This window comes from Procambarus clarkii, chromosome 25, assembly GCF_040958095.1.
Source record: "Procambarus clarkii isolate CNS0578487 chromosome 25, FALCON_Pclarkii_2.0, whole genome shotgun sequence".
Taxonomy (NCBI): Eukaryota; Metazoa; Arthropoda; class Malacostraca; order Decapoda; family Cambaridae; genus Procambarus; species Procambarus clarkii.
In genome coordinates, this window is record NC_091174.1 from 22,773,304 (window position 1) to 22,791,678 (window position 18,375).

Consider the following 18,375-nt stretch of genomic DNA (forward strand, 5'->3'; position numbering starts at 1 on the left):
TGTTTTTTTTGTGTGCTGTGTGTTGTGGTGTTGTGTCGGATTGTGTGCGTGGAGGTGAGGTGCGGTTGCGTGCGTGTGTTTCTTGCGTGTTCCGTGCTTGTTGAGTAGTAGTAGTAGTAGCGTGTAGTAGTAGTAGTGGCAGTGTTGCTGCTCTTCGGGCTGCTTGTGTGGCCCTGCCTGTTTTTGTTCCAATTGTCATGTATTGCCGCTGTTATTCTTTTTGTTTCTGTGTTCATTTTTGTGTTTCATTTATATTTATTGTCGTTATGTATTTGTGCCTCTGTGTGGTTTCCGGGGCCAGTAAGCTTGTTCTGTGTTGTGTTTCAATGGTTGGGTTGTTGGGTGCGGGTTTGGGTACTTTGTAATTGTACTGATCTGCTTATTGTTGTTTTTGTTGTCGAAGGGCGCCCTTCAGGCCGGTGTTTTGTGTATTTGTAATTTTGTACTTTTTTGCTTTTGTGATTTGTGTTCTGTCTGTTTTGTTCTCGTTTTATTGTCCTTGTACGCATGCTTGCATGTAACACTAACGTAGCCTCCTGTCTAGTACTGTTGTTATTTTGGTACTGTATTTTTTTATATATACAAGAGTTGTTACATTCTTGTACAGCCACTAGTACGCGTAGCGTTTCGTGCAGGTCCCTGGAATACGATCCCCGCCGCGAAGAATCGTTGTTACAACCAAGTATACATTTTACTGTTGAGTTAAACAGAGGCTACAGTTAAGGATTTGTGCCCAGTAAATCCTCTCCGGCCAGGATACGAACCCATGACAAAGCCCTCGCGGAACGCCAGGCGAGTGTCTTACCACTACACCACGGAGACTGGTATTGCATTGTGTTTATGCTTATTGCTGTGTTTTTGTTGTCGGCCCTTCAGGACGGTATTTTGTGTATATGTTAATTTGTACTTTTGTGTTTTTTGTGACTTTGTAATTTGTGATTTTGTGCTCTGTTTGTCTGTTCTCGTTGTATTGTAATTGAACGCATGCTTGCCTGTATACTTAAACAAGAAAGACATGTATTGCACTGTTCTTTTTGTACTATCTTGCATTACGTTGGTTTTTTGTTGTCGGTTCTTCAGGCTGGTATTTTATGTGCTTTTGTACTTTTTGTGATTTGTGTTCTGTTTGGTTTGTTCTCGGTTTATTGTATTTATACGCATGCTTGCGTGTCTAGCAAATGCTACCCTCATGTTTTGTATTGTTGTTATTTCTGTACTGGCTGCATTGTGTTTGTGTTTCTCGTTAATTTTTGTTGTCGGCCCTTCAGGCCGGTATTTAATGTATTTGTAATTTTGTACTTCTGTGATTTTGTAATTTGTGTTTGTGTAGTTTGTTTTGTTTTCGTTTTATTGTATTTATACGCATGCACGCATTTTTATTTTTACATGCATGCATGTAAAAATAAAAAATAAATACAAAATTACTGGTGTTCTGCAGTAATTGCAAATTGCAATCGGATTGTAATAGTGTTAGATCACCGAGTGTTGTGATTTACTGTGTCGTGGGTGACCTCGTCAGTGGGACGAGTACTTGCTGTTATTATTCTGTATATATGGTTGTTTATCCAAGTCCAGTATTCAATGAACATTGAGTGGGCAATTAATGTAACGTAACCAAGGGAACACCCAATGCTTATAAAGAAATTGTTCATAAGAAGATTTGAACTAATGTAAGATACGTTTGGGTTAATTATTTTCCAAGGAACAGCTGGTTTGGTTATTCAGGAAGCCTAGTCAAGCAGTCACTTCACGCGAAGTCAGATAGTATTGTATGAATTCCGGGATGGCTGCAGTCTTTCATTTAAGTACTGTCTGTAGCAAATTATCTGTCAGTTGGACAGGTAATAAAAGTATCACGGAAGTAAGTAATTATCAAAAAGAAGGCACCAAACTGGGATGGCTATGTAGCACCATTAAATGAACGGAATAATCAGAGGGCGCTAAATATCACCAAGGATGCCAATACGAGATCAAAAACGCATAAGGCGAACTATATCTAAAGTATCCGAGTCACCAAGAATTATATGGAGGGACAAGTGACCGCGGGGGACAGTCGGAAAGCAAAACACATGCTCGTCCAATAAGTCAGGACATTCAACAACAAGGACAACCAGAGAGAAAGAGATAGAGCATGGAGAATAGCATAAAGTTTCACTGTGAAGATGCTAGTCTCCGAAGGAAGGCGACACATATAAGTGCGGTCATGAAAAACAACGGAGTAGCCCACACCGTCCGCGGACTTAGACACATCGGTGAAGATGGAAACAAAGTGAGAGTGTGAAGAAAAGTGCTCAAGAAAAAGACGTTTCATTACCGTCGGTGGAGTAAAAGCTTTAGCAATGCGGGTCAAGGATGTACAAAACTTCGGAAGGGGGATCCTTCATGGGGGCAAGGAAGGAACAATTCGAGGAGAAATATGAAAAAGACGAATGGAAAGAGAGACCTGTAAGCGAGATAGCCGGACAGAAAGAGGGAGGTGGTGAAGAGGAACAGGAACTACAGGAGGGGTAAAAGTCAAAGCACGACAGAGGCGAGAGGAAGGATTTTGCAAGGACCGCGCAAGATAGCGAAGACAGTAGCGATCACAGCGGTCCTGGAGAGATAGGAAACTAGTGTCAACATACAAGCTGAAAACTGGAGTCGAAAGAAAGGCACCAGAGCTGAGGCGCAACCCAGTATGATGCAATGCATCAAGACGGCGAAGAGTAAATGGAGAAGTAGACGAGTAAGAAGGGCAACCATATTATCAAGTTTAGACAGGACGAGTGAGGAATGTAGAAAACCAATAAGAATGTAGAAGAATGTTTCGATAACATTCCCTTCCCGTATCTGACGATACGGGAAGGGAAGGAGCGAGAGAGTCAGAGGTAGGGGCCGAGGAAGAAAGCAAAGCCTTCGTACCTGCCGGGGAGGAGGAAGGAGAGGAGCCAGGCTTACGCTTCTGACTCAAAGAGACAGGCGTCCAAGCAACAACGTACTGGGCAACAGATTCTAGCCTCTCAACAGGAGAAGCAGTACGAGAGCAGACACGATGGCCGTTGGGAGAGTGATGGACATCAGCTCACACCGACAGGCGGCGTGGAGAGCCAATAGACGGAGGAGAAGGACGGGAAGGAGGATTGAAGGGAGACGAGGAAGAAGACACAGGAGACACGACAGACTGGGTAGAAAGAAGGGTAACCCCAGTCAGAGAGCAATGAGGGGGGACCCTTCGGAACAGAACTCAAAAGAACAAAGGTGGCGGCGGTGGGCGTGTCTGGGTCTAAGGCCCGGAAACGGTTGTGAGACCGAGGAAGGCGGGAAGGACGAGGAGAGGAAAAGCGCAACAAGCGAAAATAAGAGACGTTAGGGTAAGGCAGGAGACGGCGAACTTGGCGCCTCGCCTCAGGAAAAGACAAACGTTCCCGGTGCTTCAAGTTGAGGACTGCTGCCTCAAGCTTGTAATGCACAAATGCGCGGGAGAAGGCAGGGTGGGCCTCACCGCAATTGTGGCAGCGAGCCTGGGAAGAAGTGCACTCCGACTTAGAGTGACCTTCGTTCCCACACACAGGACAGAGGGAGACAGTATTGGAGCAGCGGAGGACTCCATGCCCAAACCTCCACTTATTACAGAGCCGAGGAGATGGAATGTACTCCTGGACAGAGCACCTGTGTGGGGGAAAACCTGACTCCAATAACTAATAATTAAATATATACTTCGATAGCTATGAAGAACCACTTTTTGAGAAAAAGTGGAAAACAAAATATGACAATGGAAAAACTGATCCCAAGAACTAGTGTCCTATGGATCTTAGTGAAACTGTATTTCTTATATAAATGGAGTCAAATTAACCTACACAAAATTGAGGGGTTACATGCTAAAAGATTAATACATCCCTAGCAGTATTCTGGTGCTGGTTCTTCACCAGAGTAAATAAATTATGAAAGTAAATAAGGTTGATTGTAATAGATTAATTGGAGATAAATGCACCTCAATATACTGCTGGATAGAATAGTACAGTATATAGATCAATGGGTTAATATAATAGATATCTTTGGGAGATCACTACTGTAACTACAGAGTTATTGCTACAGATAAAAAAGGGACAGCTTAGCTGTAAATCTAGAGAGGGGTAATCAGTTGCCACGCTCCACCGACGACGTGTTGCATAGGGCAAATTGTTGCACATGAGAAGGTGGGGAAGCCTAACACCTCAGTTGGCGTCGCCTTGGTACTGAAAGACAATTACATTGTAGAAATCTTCTACATAATAGGTAACTACAAATGCATCCTTAATTATAAGGATAACTGTATAAATCTTCAGCCAATATCTGTGCAATTTATATTCAAGCACTATAAATTCCTTCTGTAGAAAAGAATGAAAATAATCATCTATTTAGATGGTAAGTTTGCTAAAGACACGTACAGGATTTTATTATTTTATATACGGCCTAACGACAACTAGTCTAAATGTTATCTGTGGCAACATGATAACAAACAGGTGAACCTAGCTGCCGAGCCGCGTGTCCGTTGATGTGGAGACTTGAGCAATTCTTCGTCCTCCAGCTGCTGCTTGAAAGGCGTTGACTTTGGAATTGCAGATATGCTAGTCTGGGACACGGCTATATCATGTCAGATAACGTGGCATCGCTCTACTGGTCGTGGGAGCGAAATAAGTAGGATCAAAACGTAGCTCTGCTACACGCTGTCAATGGCGTCCGAGTCGTGCTCTCTCGTTCTGTGTCTGGTGACGCTCACCCGTCTTCCTTATTGCGCATGCGCGGCTCTCGATAGACATCTCGAGCGTAAATGGATATGTATATATCGCAATTGACAAAGGAAGGAAGAGGTAGTGACGAGTATTAATATCACATTAAATTCTTCGGTGATAAAATAGAATTTCGCGGAACATAAATTGGCTTATTAAAGTTGTGCAGCTAATCGAGGAAATTAAGGTAAAATCATTTACATTAAAGTAATTTCCTCTAGAATGTTTAATATCAACTTAATAACAACAATTTAATATCAACAAAGGAGTTCCAGTAAGTAGTAGTATACTACGAAATTAAACTTATTAGTAAGTAACTATTTTTAGTAAAGGAAATGATAAACTGGACTCTGTTATAAATCCAACTAAATGTGGAGAGAATTCATGTTACTGCCGGTCGTTCCTCGCGTCGTCACTCTGACTAGCAAGAATCTGGCAATATGCTTAAATAAATCATGATAATGATCAAATCTACAAGTTAGTAATTTTAGTAACTACTTGTGGTTAATACAAAGGTTGCATAAAATACAAAGATGTATAAAACTGTTGGTTATTTCCAACAACCTGGCACCAGCAAGAATGACAGAGGGCGGAATGGTCCTACCATCAAAGGTAATCTTCACAACCCGAAAGGGCTGATGGCGACGACCACGAGGGGGACGAGTAAACGTGTCTACCTGGAGGACAGAATGACCCTGGGCTTCGAGGATATGCCGAATATCTTCGTGACAGTCCTGTAGATTCCGAACACCGGTTGCAACATGGGGGGGGGGGAGAATAGTGCCAACACTGGCATTCAACCGAGTATTCTTAGAGACCCGAACAGGGGTCTCAACAAGGCAGGACAAGGCAGCCAAGCAGGAGGCTGCATCCTGAGAAGGAGCAGCAATGACATGTGTACCGAGACGGGTGGGGTTGAAGGTAACAGAGGCATCTACGGAATCAACAAGATGCCTATGGAGGGAAAAATCGTCAGGAGGCATTGAGTCAAGAGGAAGGAGATCAAAGTATTTGGCCCACGAAGCGGGACCAAACAAGGTTTGATATGCATCAGTACGGGAAGGAATCGAGTGAGTGCGGCCGTGGCGCAGAGGGCGTTGAGAACCCCCTGATAAATAGGGGTTAAAAGGCGCAGTAGTCACAATGAGAGACCGAGCCGTGCCAGGGGACGAGGTGGTCACCACTGGCGGCTTGTGGCTCGACCCAACTACAGAGAAGGGAGCGGAGCCAAGGGGAGTAGTCAGGAGGCTCAAAGGAGGAGCAACGTCGGGGCCCAATGCAGCGGGGGCTACAGAGCCCGGTCTTCCAATACAGTCCGACTCAGGGGCTTGGTCGCCCATCCCACGAGCCTGAGAAGGTACAAGAGGAACATTCACAGTCAAAGACGAGAAGTAACACTTTCATTCTCGAATGTGCCCCCACACCCACCATGGAGCCACAATTAGAAGCAGAACACCCAAAAAGAAGCTATCGCTGATCATACCGGGGCCCCCTAGGGGTGCGTCGTGAGTATTCGCCCCGCAAATGCCACCTTAAGAACCGTCAGTCCGTTGAGATCGGGTTCAGTGACGAAAGGGGGATTGACAATAGAAGGTTTCCCTCGCTCGAAACGTTGGGTACTACAGTTCTACAGGTGCAAGAGTATGCCTCCTCAAACACCCGGGCGTCAAAACGAAAAAAAGCCAAAATAGTGATCCAAGGCACAAGGTCAGCGGGAAATGACAACGGGAAAGGAGAAGAGAGGGGGAGAAAATCGAAACAAAAGGAAAAGGTGTCCAGCAGAATTAGAGAGGGCAGCAGCAGGAGCACAAGGCTACAAAAGGACAGAGGACTGTCTTAAGGAGCATCACACTCCGGCAGCCGCCCACCAAGCCCCCTCACGGCAACAACGAGCTGGACAGGGAGAGGGGGGGGAAACGGAAGTTAAGGTAGTTAACTCCGATTAGGATTGATCAATTCACATGCAGGCTACATTGTTGCATTAATGTAACGTCGGTTATTAATATTTGTCAGTTGGACAGGAATTTTTTTTTACTCTTGGGAGGTTAAAGTTATTATTAAGTAACGTAGACGTGGTGATTAGTTATCTGTCCGTGGGATAGTGTACTAGCCAGCTGAGTTCATCGGGGTATGGAAGACCCCAGAGGGAATTCATGTTGTTGATGTTATATTTGTTGAGCCAGTGTGAAAGGTAACATAATTGTGTATAATTATTTGATCTTCGAGATGGTAATTCATTGCTCGAAGGTATTCAAGAGTGATTGCCGTTCTCTTAGCGCTTTGGACATAGAATTGTAGCAAACTATCAAGTGGACGATAGTAACCGATAACGTAACTCGCGTTGGGATTAATCAGCTGTCCGTAGTACAGAGGTTACTCACTGCACGCTCGACGGGTAAAGGTTTGTGTAATTCCAAGTTATGAGTGACAGTTGTACAGTTTAATTTGTCTGTGGGAGACAAGATTAAGTTAACGTGTTACTTTAATATTAACGTAATCAATTAGTCATTGTTGATCGTCCGAGGGACGAAGTGTTAACATAAGAATTTAAATTAGGAGGGTTGCTGGAGTTGCCAGTAACCCCATTAGTCATTCTAATGTCATTGATAGGCTACTAGTTTGATTGCATTGCAACTGCTATTGCAGGGGAGGGCTGCAAGAAGCATTAAGTAACTGATAAGAGGTTGCAGGAGAATTGTCTCCTAACCTACTTTGTAGTTGTTGCATTAGTGATTAGAGATTAGTATGTTTTGCTTGATTGATTCCTCTTTAATCACTCAGTATATTCAAGTTAGTTAATTTATGCAGCACAACGCGATTGCAGGAAGGAACCTGTAGTCAGACTCGTCGCTGCATGGTGTCTAGCTTTCGTAAAGGTATTATTTATCTAGTCACAGGAAGGATTTCGAGTAACATCATTTATATTTGTCGTTGTTGTAGTAGTATATACTTTGTTGAACAGACTGTATTGATATGTTGAACAGTCTCTTCGTACACCCCACACATCATTGATTTACATTTGTTCTGCCATGTTGGCTTAAATTATTATTGCTATTCACTTGAGACTGCCTCTTGAGCTTAGAGCTGAATTCATAGCACCACACATCAATAAATATTGGTTTGAGAATCCGTGACCTACTCGTTACATTCGTTTTAGCAATTTACGAAGGTTGGCGGCCTAGTGTAAGGGATCTCAAACGTTTGAGGTCTTGGCGTATGCTCTCGCCTAGTCATTTGTTCTATGGTCTCTAGAGTTGGGAATGAGCTGCTTACTTCACTTAGCGTGTTAGCTAAGCAAGTCCTTCCTCAGGAGGCCCATCTAGACTTTCAGTTTAAAGTTGACGGATGTAATACTAGAATAATCATGACGAAAAATCTCACAACCAAGATGGTTGTTTTGATGGTGGTGTATATTGTGCTGGTGTCTGACAGCACCTGAGTGTAACATGTTACTTTGCTGTGTGTACTGTGGATGGCTGCAGGGGTTGATGGGAAGAACGGGTATCGAGATTGCGAGTTTAAGTTCGAGGCTGTTTGTTGCGTAGATTTTTGAAAAGTTGTTTTTCTAATTGTGCAGGTGATGTGTACTACAGAGTGAGGGCCTTTACAGTGTTTGCATTTGAGTATTGTGGTGTTGCAGCTAGCCTACAAGTGTCCCTGTTCGAAACATTTACAGCACGATTTTGATTCCTCACAAAATGTTGTCATGTGTGTATTTGTAAAACTTAAAGCACTGAACAAAATTGAAACATTTTTACCGACCAGATGAAGTAAGTTGGAATATTTATATTATGGAATGTTGCGCCCTGTAGCAAGATTTTGCTGGCTTCTGAAAGAGAGGAGTATCTTAAGAGCTTTGGTGCCAGATCTATTTAAAATCTCTGTGACATTGATGGTATTACAATCATCATTGTCATGTATGAGTGATGATGTGTTTTGTAGGGCATCAATAACTGTGTTGAAAGCAGTGCGGATAAGGATTGTGCATTTTGCTTTCTTTTCGAAACTAAATGAACATACTAGATAGGCTTGTTGGAGGTTAGCAAAAGTGGTTTGAAGAGGTCATAGAGTTTTGGTAGCGAAAAAGTATTATATGCCTGTGTTAGGTCTCGAAGTGGGATGCTTGGGCGTTGTCTATTATACATGTGTTCTTATCCAGCATGACTCTTCAATCCGATGCTCTTAAAAGTTACGTGAGAGAAGCCCATGCCATCACCTGAACAAGAAACATGTTGAATAAAGACAACTTTATAATAGACAAAACCCAAGACATAAGAAGTTTGCAAAACTATTGAAAATTTACACATAAAAGCAGAGCAAACTACCACAAACGCCCAAATAGCACAATTATTTAATCTAGCACAGAATGAGAACAAGACCTGAACACCAACAGCCTAATAACGTTACTGCAGAGAACGGCATTCCCAGCATGTCACTTGAGATGATTGGCTGGTCAGTGAACATAATTTTATCCACTACTGAACATCTCCCCCCCCCCCTCCCCCCACCCAGTCTAATAATATTCACTGGCTCATCACCTGAATTTTTTCTGTAATCATAGTTTTATTTTCTTTGGCTGAAATACCTGACATACTTTAAATCATAATTTAGTTTTCATTTGCCCAACACTTGCTATAATTTTTTATGTAAGTGTCCTCTTAGGTATATAAATTAGATGTTTATTAATTCTTGTCATTCTTCAGGTGAGAATGATCCTTTCAGGATCGAAATGTTATGTAAACTAGAATACGTTTAATGTCTGTTATAGTTAACTTTGTTAAAATTTACTTCAATGCAAAACAAATATATTTGGAGAAATCCTCTTCCAATTAAACCAACATGCAAGAGCAGTAGATAGAGAGATAGAAGCCCCAAATAAGAAAATGGCCAAGTTTGTACGCCCCTTTACATCCCAAGGTATCAAGGGGCGATGTCATCCAACCCAAGATAGATCACACTTCCGATTATCAACTAAGCTACTCGAAGTATGTCCCTGAGAGGCACCCTCCTTCAGTCCGGACAGGCGTATGTAATTAAAAATAATAATTCATTGTGTCGGGGGCATGCAGCCAGTTTTTACATACAATACATTTTAGGCTTATAATAATAATAATAATAATAATAATAATAATAATAATAATAATAATAATAATAATAATAATAATAATAATAATAATGAAAAAATCCATAGGAGCCATGATAAAGGTTTGAACCTATGCAGTGGGTGTTCCCACACACAAGCTCTCGCGATAGACCACGACATAGATTATATCCTGGAGTTCCTAGAGTTCTTCACTATAGGGAAGGAGAGAGAGAGTGAAAAGAGAAAAAGATAACAAGGATTGGGAAATGGTCACTGCCAAGTAGGTCATCAAGAACCTGCCACGAGAAATCCAAGTAAAGAGACGACGAGCAGAGAGAAAGATCAAGATAGGAAAGGGTGCGAGTTCTAGAGTCCAAATGAGTGGGCTCTCCAGAATTCAGAAGAGACAGGGAAGAAGAGAGGACGAACGGTTCAAGAAGGCGACCCCGTGCGTTTGTCAGAACATCACCCCAGAGGGCATGTCGACAATTGAAATCACCCAGCAAGAGCACAGGCTCTGGCATGGAATCCAGTAGGTGTTTAGGATTGGGAAGAGAAAGTGGTACATTTGGGGGGGAGATAAATGGAACAAACCATATATAATTTACTCAAAGACATGGGCAGCAGAACATTGGAGAGGCGATGGAAAAAGTAGGGGGACGAAGGGAATATCAGAACGAATCAAGTGAGCAGGAGAGTTACGGGCCCCAGCAAAAGCTGAGAGGGGAAGAGAGAACGGAATAGCCACGGAAGCGACCAGGACGAGCACCAAGCATCGGCTCCTGGAGACTCCGCAGACACAAAGGGGAAGGGGGGGGGAACTGTGAAATCAGATGTTGGAGTTCATGGAAATTGGCGTAATTGCCACGAATATTCAATTGAAGAATAGACATCGACAAAAAAGAGAAAGGACTGCAACAGAGAACAACGAAGAAGCAAAGGGTAAAAAGGAATACAGCATGTTAAAGAAGCTGAGGATCAGGATCAGGGTCAGCGAAGTCAGGGTTAGGGGGCATGGGTAAACTGGGTAAGGATGGAGGGAAGGGAGCGGGAGGACAGTCCAGAGGCAGATGAGCAGGGTCTGGAGGAGGAGGAGACAACCGAGGGTCAAGGATAGCAGGAGGAGGAGGGGTAGGATCCGGGGAGCGCACCTCTACAAGAGCAGCAACCGAGAGGAAAGCGGGGGTCAAAGAAACATCCATAGCAGGATCAGGGGCTCGACCACCAAAACGGGAGGGGATGGAGAATTGAGTCAGAGTCGGGGGGCCAGGAAGAGGAAGGAGATGAGCAAGGCTTTCTCTTCTGACTCAAAAAGACAGGGGTTTCATCAACAACGTACTGGGCAACAGACTCGAGCGTCTCAACAGAAGAAAAAGAGAGCAAACAACACGAAGATCGCTGGGAGAGTGAAGGACAACAGCCCGTACAGACAGGCGGCGTGGAGAGCTAAGAGATGGAGGGAGAAAGATGGGAAGGGGGATCGGAGGGAGATAAGAAAGAAAACACAGAAGACACGACAGATTGGGTTGAAAGAAAGGAAACCCTAGACAGAGAAATAGGAGGGGGACTTGGAAACGGTTGTGAGACTGAGGGAGGTGGGAAGGACGAGAATAGAAAGAGAGCAACACACGAGCATAAGAGATACCAGCAAAAGGGGGGAACCGGCGAACTTGGCGCCTCGCCTCAGGAAAAGACAAACGTTCTCTGTGCTTCAAGTTGAGGACGGCTGCCTCAACTTTATAATGTATACACACACGGGAGAAGGTAGGGTGGACCTCACCGCAATTGAGGCAGAGAGCCCGGGGAGAAGTGCACTCCGACTTAGAGTGACCTTCGTCTCCATACATGGGGCAGAGAGAGAGAGAGAGTACTGGAGCATCTGAGGGCACCATATCCGAACTTCCAGCACTTATTACAATGCCGAGGAGAGGGAATGTACTCTTGAAAGAAGCATCTGGCACCAGCAAGAATAACAGAGGGCGGAGGTGTCCGACCATCAAAGGTAATCTTCACAACCCAAAGGGGCAGACGACATCTGCCACGAGTAAACGTGTCCACCTGGAGGACAGAATGGCCCTGGGCTTCGAGGATATGCCGAATATCTTCGTGACAGTCCTGTAGATTCCTAACACCGGTTGCAACATGGAGTGAGAGGAGAATAGTGCCAACACTGGTATTTAACCGAGCGTTGTTGGAGACCCAAACAGGGATCTTCCCAACGCAAGACAAAGCGGCCAAGCAGGTAGCTGCATCTTGAGAAGGGGCAGCAACGACACACATGCGGGTGGGGTTAAAAGTAACAGAAGCATCTACTGAATCAACAAGGTGCCTATGGAAGTAGAAATCGACAGGAGGAGTAGAATCTAAATGATGGTGATCAAAGTACTTAGTCCATGTAGCAGGACCAAACATGGCGTGGTACGAATTAGTATGGAAAGAAAGCGTGCTGTAACGTATCGAGAAATGAAAGATGATAAGAAAGGAATAATGAGATAATGAGTGAGGGTTGGGGCGAGGGAGGTGTGAGTAAGGAGTATTGGGAGTAGAGAGGAGTGTCAGGTAGAGAAGTAGGAGGGAGGAGTGAAGAAGGAGTGGTCAAGGGGGAAAGGGAAAGTTAGAGGAAGAGAATGGGATCACTGGGAAGTAGAAGATGGAAGACAGTAGAAAGGTAGATAAGTAGAAGCAGAAAAAGTGCTGCCACCATCCACCCTAAGTCAGTACATACAAGAAAAGGAATGGAACTTGTCTATCACAAAATTACCCAAGTAGTTCATATACCAACTCTAACCATGTACTCGTATAAAATCAGTAAACTTTGCGGGTCTATCGCCTCAACTCATAAAGCTCTTGGGAACAAAATTAAAGACAATTTAAACAATAAATTCATCAGTTATATTTAACATGATGAGTATCATAATTCAAGCAATCTAACTTACAGTTTACTATGTCAGGATTACTATACAATGTGAGTCATTACACAAGACATTGAGGACACTACAGCTGTTTTGTTTTTTTTGCAGGGATATTCCTGTGCGGACCCTAAGCCTCTGGCTGGCCCACTAAGTGTTGCTTGTTTCTGTTTTACTTGGGCGGAGTATGAGTATTTATGACTCGTATGGTCGCTTCAGTAAGATTTTGCCATATGTGCTTAAAAACTACTTCTGCTCTGTTGAATCTAAGTTGAAATCTTAATGGGTTTGTAACTGTGCACTGTGTTAGATAATGTTCCAGTGGTCTGTTGGGCATTTGACACTACAGCTGTCTGCCCCTGATAATCACACAACACTTAACGGTTGGAAAACACAAACTAAGTCACCTTAACGTTCACTCACCAAGGACTGAGCCTAAGCAGAATAGAGGAAAGGGGGGGGGGGAGGGGTCTACAGTTGACAGGCAGAATCCGGCCGATAGACTGTCTCGGCTGCTGTCTGCTGATGTTCTCCCGTCTGCCGATCCTCTGCTATCTATACTCTGCTCTCGAGTGTACAGTTCCCTGGGTATTTATTGCGAAAGTGGGAGCTAAACTCCACCCACAAGTAAATAGCCCCAGGCCATCTACCAAGCCACACATTAACCAGCAGCTTGTTTGATGGAAAGACACCACCAACTGTCGGCTATTATCGGCTTAGCAGAAGCGAGGTGAAATCACACGACCTGACCACAGGTCAACTTGTGGTCATTAACACTTTAGAGGTATGAGTATGGGTCAGACACCCTGATGCCACTCAAAATTTTGTCTGACTGACGCATGTACTATGTATATATTGAATACAAAACACAACCAAAACACCTTTATGGTGTTACAGTACGAGAGAGGCCGTGGCGGGGATGGCGATGAGAACCCCTAGAGAGAGAGAGAGAGAGAGAGAGGGGTCATAGTGCGCAGTAGTCACAATGAGAGATGGAGCCGTGCTAGGGGACGAGACGGTCACCAGAGAGGGGTTGGAACTCAACCCTACCACAGAGAAGGGAGGGGAGTGGGAGGGAGTAGTCCGGTCTGGGCCCAATGTAGCGGGAGAGGGGGGGGGGGCTACAGAGCCCAGTCTTCCATCACAGTCTGACCCAGGGGTCTGGTCGCCCACCCCATGAGCCTGGGTAAGAGAGGTCGTGTCGTCATCCATTCAGCAGTCGTTCTAAAAACTTGGGGCCTGGAACCTTGGGATACAACCTACCAGGGCAGCCAGGGAGATCGAGCATGGGCCAGTGCAGGAAGGGTGCGTCGTCCCCAGCGGTGCTCCCCCTTTTCAACAGGGGAGTCCTACTACATCGTCCATTCTTCCACAATGGTGCTAAGACTCCATTTCCCCTATCGCCCCAGCCTAGACACCCCGCCATCCACTCACGGCGGCCCCTCACAGGCTACCCCTCCAGCGGGCGGTCCAATAGCTCACAAGGTTCCTGCATGGTGCCCTTCTGCACGTACACCACCCAAAGAGGGGCAGGAGACGGGGGCCAAAGGCAACCCTCACCGATCCCAGGGAGGTGTACGTGAGCCCCTCACCACGACAAGGCGACACCACGGAGGGGCCATTGTACATAAATGGGCGGAAATTGAACCGATCACACAAAGTGTTGCTTGATGGGGTCGAGGAAGCACGTCCCTCCTTTCTCACGGGGAGGAGAGAGACCATTAATTACAGTCTTCCCAGCTAACGCCCTTGCTCAAGTGCCCAGAGAAACTTCACCAAGTGAAGTTCAAACTGGTGAAGTGAAACTTCACCAGAGTCACCAATCATCAGCACGATTTCGCTAGTCTTTGGGAAGTGTTCTATATCCGATTAACTTGATATAACTGTGCACACTTGGTCATTTATGTAGTTTTATGTTGATCGGTTAGAAAGCGTGGCAAGCTACCGGAATGGGTAAGCTTTAAAAGCTTTAATTACCATAATATTTTCCCTCCTGACATAGCTGCCATATATATGTTGTTGTGTATTACGATGTAATTATTTGGCAGGTGGATTTGAGAGGGAGGAAACATTAACAAAAAAATTAGCAACAAATTACCTGGTGCATTATTAGTTATTATAGTCAGGCAGAGTGCCAGAGTCGTTGAAGGCTGCTAATGTGGTACCAATTTTTAAGAAAGGAGATAGATCACTTGTCAAACTATCGGCCGGTTAGCCTAACGTCTATTGTGGGAAAGTTACCTGAATCGATAATTGCAAATACTATTCGTTTCCATCTTGAAAAAGAAAATAATAAATGATTCCCAACATGGTTTTACAAATGGCCATTCATGTTTAACAAATTTGATATAATTTTATTCTAGCATAGTTGAGGCAGTTGATAGTGGGAAGTTTTGTGATGTTGTGTACCTTGACTTTAGCAAAGCCTTTGATGCAGTGACACACACGAAAGACATTAAAAAGTTAGAGGCTCGCGGTATTGGGGGTTACTATACTAAGTTGGATTAGGGTATGGCTATCCCAAAGGAAACAAAATTAGTATAAATGGGGTTAAGTCAGAGTGGGAAAATGTTGTAAGTGGAGTGCCTCAAGGCTCTGTCCTGAGACCTCTGTAATTCATAATATATATAAATGATTTAAATTCCAGTTTGAGCAACCATATTTGCAAATTTGCCAATAATACAAAAATTGGGAGGGAAATAAATACTGAACACGACTCACTATCACTTCAAGAATGTAAGGTTTTGAGGCTAGGTAATGATGATAGAGTTACAAGATACGAGGTAGATGGGGATGAAATTGCGAGGTCAGATTGCAAAGGGAATTTGGGAGTTATGATTAGTAAGAATTGAAAACTAAACAATCAATGTATAAATGTTTTTAAGAAGGCAAATAGGACACTGGGATTCATTAATCGAAGTGTTAGTAATAAGACATCTGGTGGTGTTCTTCAGTTTTATCTTACTCTAATTAGGCCCTATTTAGATAATGCAGTTCGGTTTGGTCACCGTACTAAAAAAAAAAAAAATGGTTATAAATTCACATGAACGCGTCCAGCATAGGATGACAAAATTAATCCCCCAAATTATTAACCTGACATATGAAGAAAGATTGACAAAGCTTAAATTAAATTCTCTCGAAAGGCAAAGAATTTGGGGTGATATGATAGAGGTGTACAAGTAGATGAATGGACATAACAAATGGGATATTAATAGTGTATTAAAAGTATGAACACAAGACAGAATACGAAACAATGCGTATAAATTAGATAAGTTTAGATTTAGGAAAGACTTGGGTAAATACTGGTTCGGTAACTGGGTTGTTGATTTGTGGAACCAACTACCGCATAACGTAATTAAAGTAGGATCCCTTGATTGTTTCAAGCGTGGGTTGGGCATGAATATGAATGAGATTGGCGGTTTTGAAAAGCTGCCGCAGCTTATGGGCCAATAGGACTTCTGCAGTTAACTTTATTCCTAAGCGACGGCGCGTGCCTCGTGAGGCACGATCCATGAAGAGTTTCAGGTTACGTGTTCTGAACGTGTCTATTGCCTATTAACCCGGCTGCATTCTACAAAACAGTTAAACTGACATACAACTCCATACTAACTATTCTTGAAATCTTAGACTTACCTGTAGTAACAAATTTTTACCAATCGATTACCTTTGATTTGATTGAACACATAATAACCCCCCCTCCCCCCCAAAAAAAAATGAAGGGAAACTACTTGTGGTTTATCTAGATTTCATTCATTCAGCCATCGAAATAAATAAATTAATAACGAAATAAATTACTATAGAAATAAATTATAAATCATTTATTAATAATAGTATATTATTATTGTTATTATAATATTATAATATTAAAATAATATTAATTAATAATAGTAATTAAAATAAATCATGAAAATCCCACAAGTCAGTCTCCCCCACAGTAAGTGGAGCGACACACAGGTGTTGCTCTAACATGATCTCAGGAGGTGTGTGTTGAACCATAACTCACGTGTCGGTGCCCCAACTGGCTCCTTCCCGAAGTTTCCACAGCTCCTGGGCTTCTGAAGACCCGTTCACGGTCATGCGAAGGACCCTAGTCAGGAGGAGGAAAATGTGACATGTAATCAGTAGAGGAAACATTAAAGCATTCTCTATTATCAAAATTTATATATAAAGTTATATCCCGAAAAACAAATGTAAAAATAGAGAAGGTTAAGCGAGTTTTCGGTGCAATTCGCGTTCATCAGAGCATAATAGAATGAAGAAAGAAACGTTCTTGTTGTTGTTGTTTTAGATTTAGCTACTCGGAACGAAATGTTCATGTAGCACGGGCAACGGTGAGCCCGTAAACGCAAGAAAGAAAGAAAGAAAGAAAGAAAGAAAGAAAGAAGTTTCTTCTTCTTTCCACGCTTGAAAGAAACGTGGTAGGCAGACCTTATACCCGCCGGGGCAGGTCACCTGACCACCTAGAACGTAAGAATGAAGGAAAGAGCAGAAGGCTTATTGCCCCATACAAGTAAACATAGGGTATGGAACCTATGGATAAAAAGGGACAAGAAAATCGAAGGAAAGGCGCAAATAAGGATAACTGTACAAAACAAAAACACTGGATAATATATATAACTGCCGCTGGATGGAAATAAATAAATAAATAAATAAATAAACACAGGTTGAAAGGATGCTATATTGTATTGACGTGCTGTATTGAAGCTCATAATACCAGGGCTTATATTAAGGCTGTTATTACCTTGTTTGATCAGAGCGGATTCGATCACATTTCGTTCAATGAAACCCTTACTTTTAACAACACATTTCGCCTCTCTGAAGTCGATAGAATGATCACATAAACTGGAATGTACATATAAGGCACTGGAGTGCTGGGAGGTACGAATAGTACAGTATGTATGAATGTTGTTTTAAACGCGAGGAAAGAGATTTGCCAGTCTGGTCGATGTAAACACATGCACACTCATTACAAGGGATGTAGTACACACAACCTGCTACAGACGAGGGCGAGTTCTTAATTAATATGGACTTGACTGTATTATTATTTTTGAACACAAGGTTAATATTAAGGTTTTTCAAGGCTAGGGCAAGATTCACTAGTCCATCAAAATATGGTAATACCAGCGAGTTTGTTAGTTTTGGTTTAGACTTGGGAGAGTGTAGAAAGTCCTTTTTGCTTGACCAAACGCAAAATCTAAGACCGATTTTGGGCATTTTAGCTTTTTCCCAATTTCAAATATTTTCGTTATTTCTTCGTCAAAAAAATCGAACTGCAAACTCACAGGGCCCCGAGAAACATTCCAGAAAATACTGCCCGCTTAATCTGAAAATGATGATTTTAAGTAAAAATGAACATACAAGCACACAATGGTAGGTTTCCTATACACATTGAATTTTAATCTCCTACTGATTCAATGAACCATGATGTCTAAAAAAGGCTGAACACCATTCTCTTCATTCTCAATTGTGAATTTCATTGACGGAACCAGCAAATTAAGATCCACAAGAAAATCAGTTTGGTCATGGTTAACCGGCCAACTGCATAAAATATCGTCAACGCACCTAAACCACACCAAATTCGAGGGTAAAACCTTGGGTAAGATATTCGTTTCAAAACACTCCATTTCAAATTACT

General features: G+C 43.0%; 1 protein-coding gene across 1 annotated transcript in view; it reads right to left on the reverse strand.

The window, feature by feature from the left end:
- LOC123756330 (MAM and LDL-receptor class A domain-containing protein 1) overlaps positions 1-18,375 on the reverse strand; it is a gene marked incomplete in the record, with an annotated part of 412,433 nt that overhangs the window by 242,869 nt on the left and 151,189 nt on the right. The window contains 1 exon segment of the mRNA XM_069331355.1: positions 16,744-16,827. Within this exon segment, the coding sequence (XP_069187456.1) occupies positions 16,744-16,827 (84 nt within the window).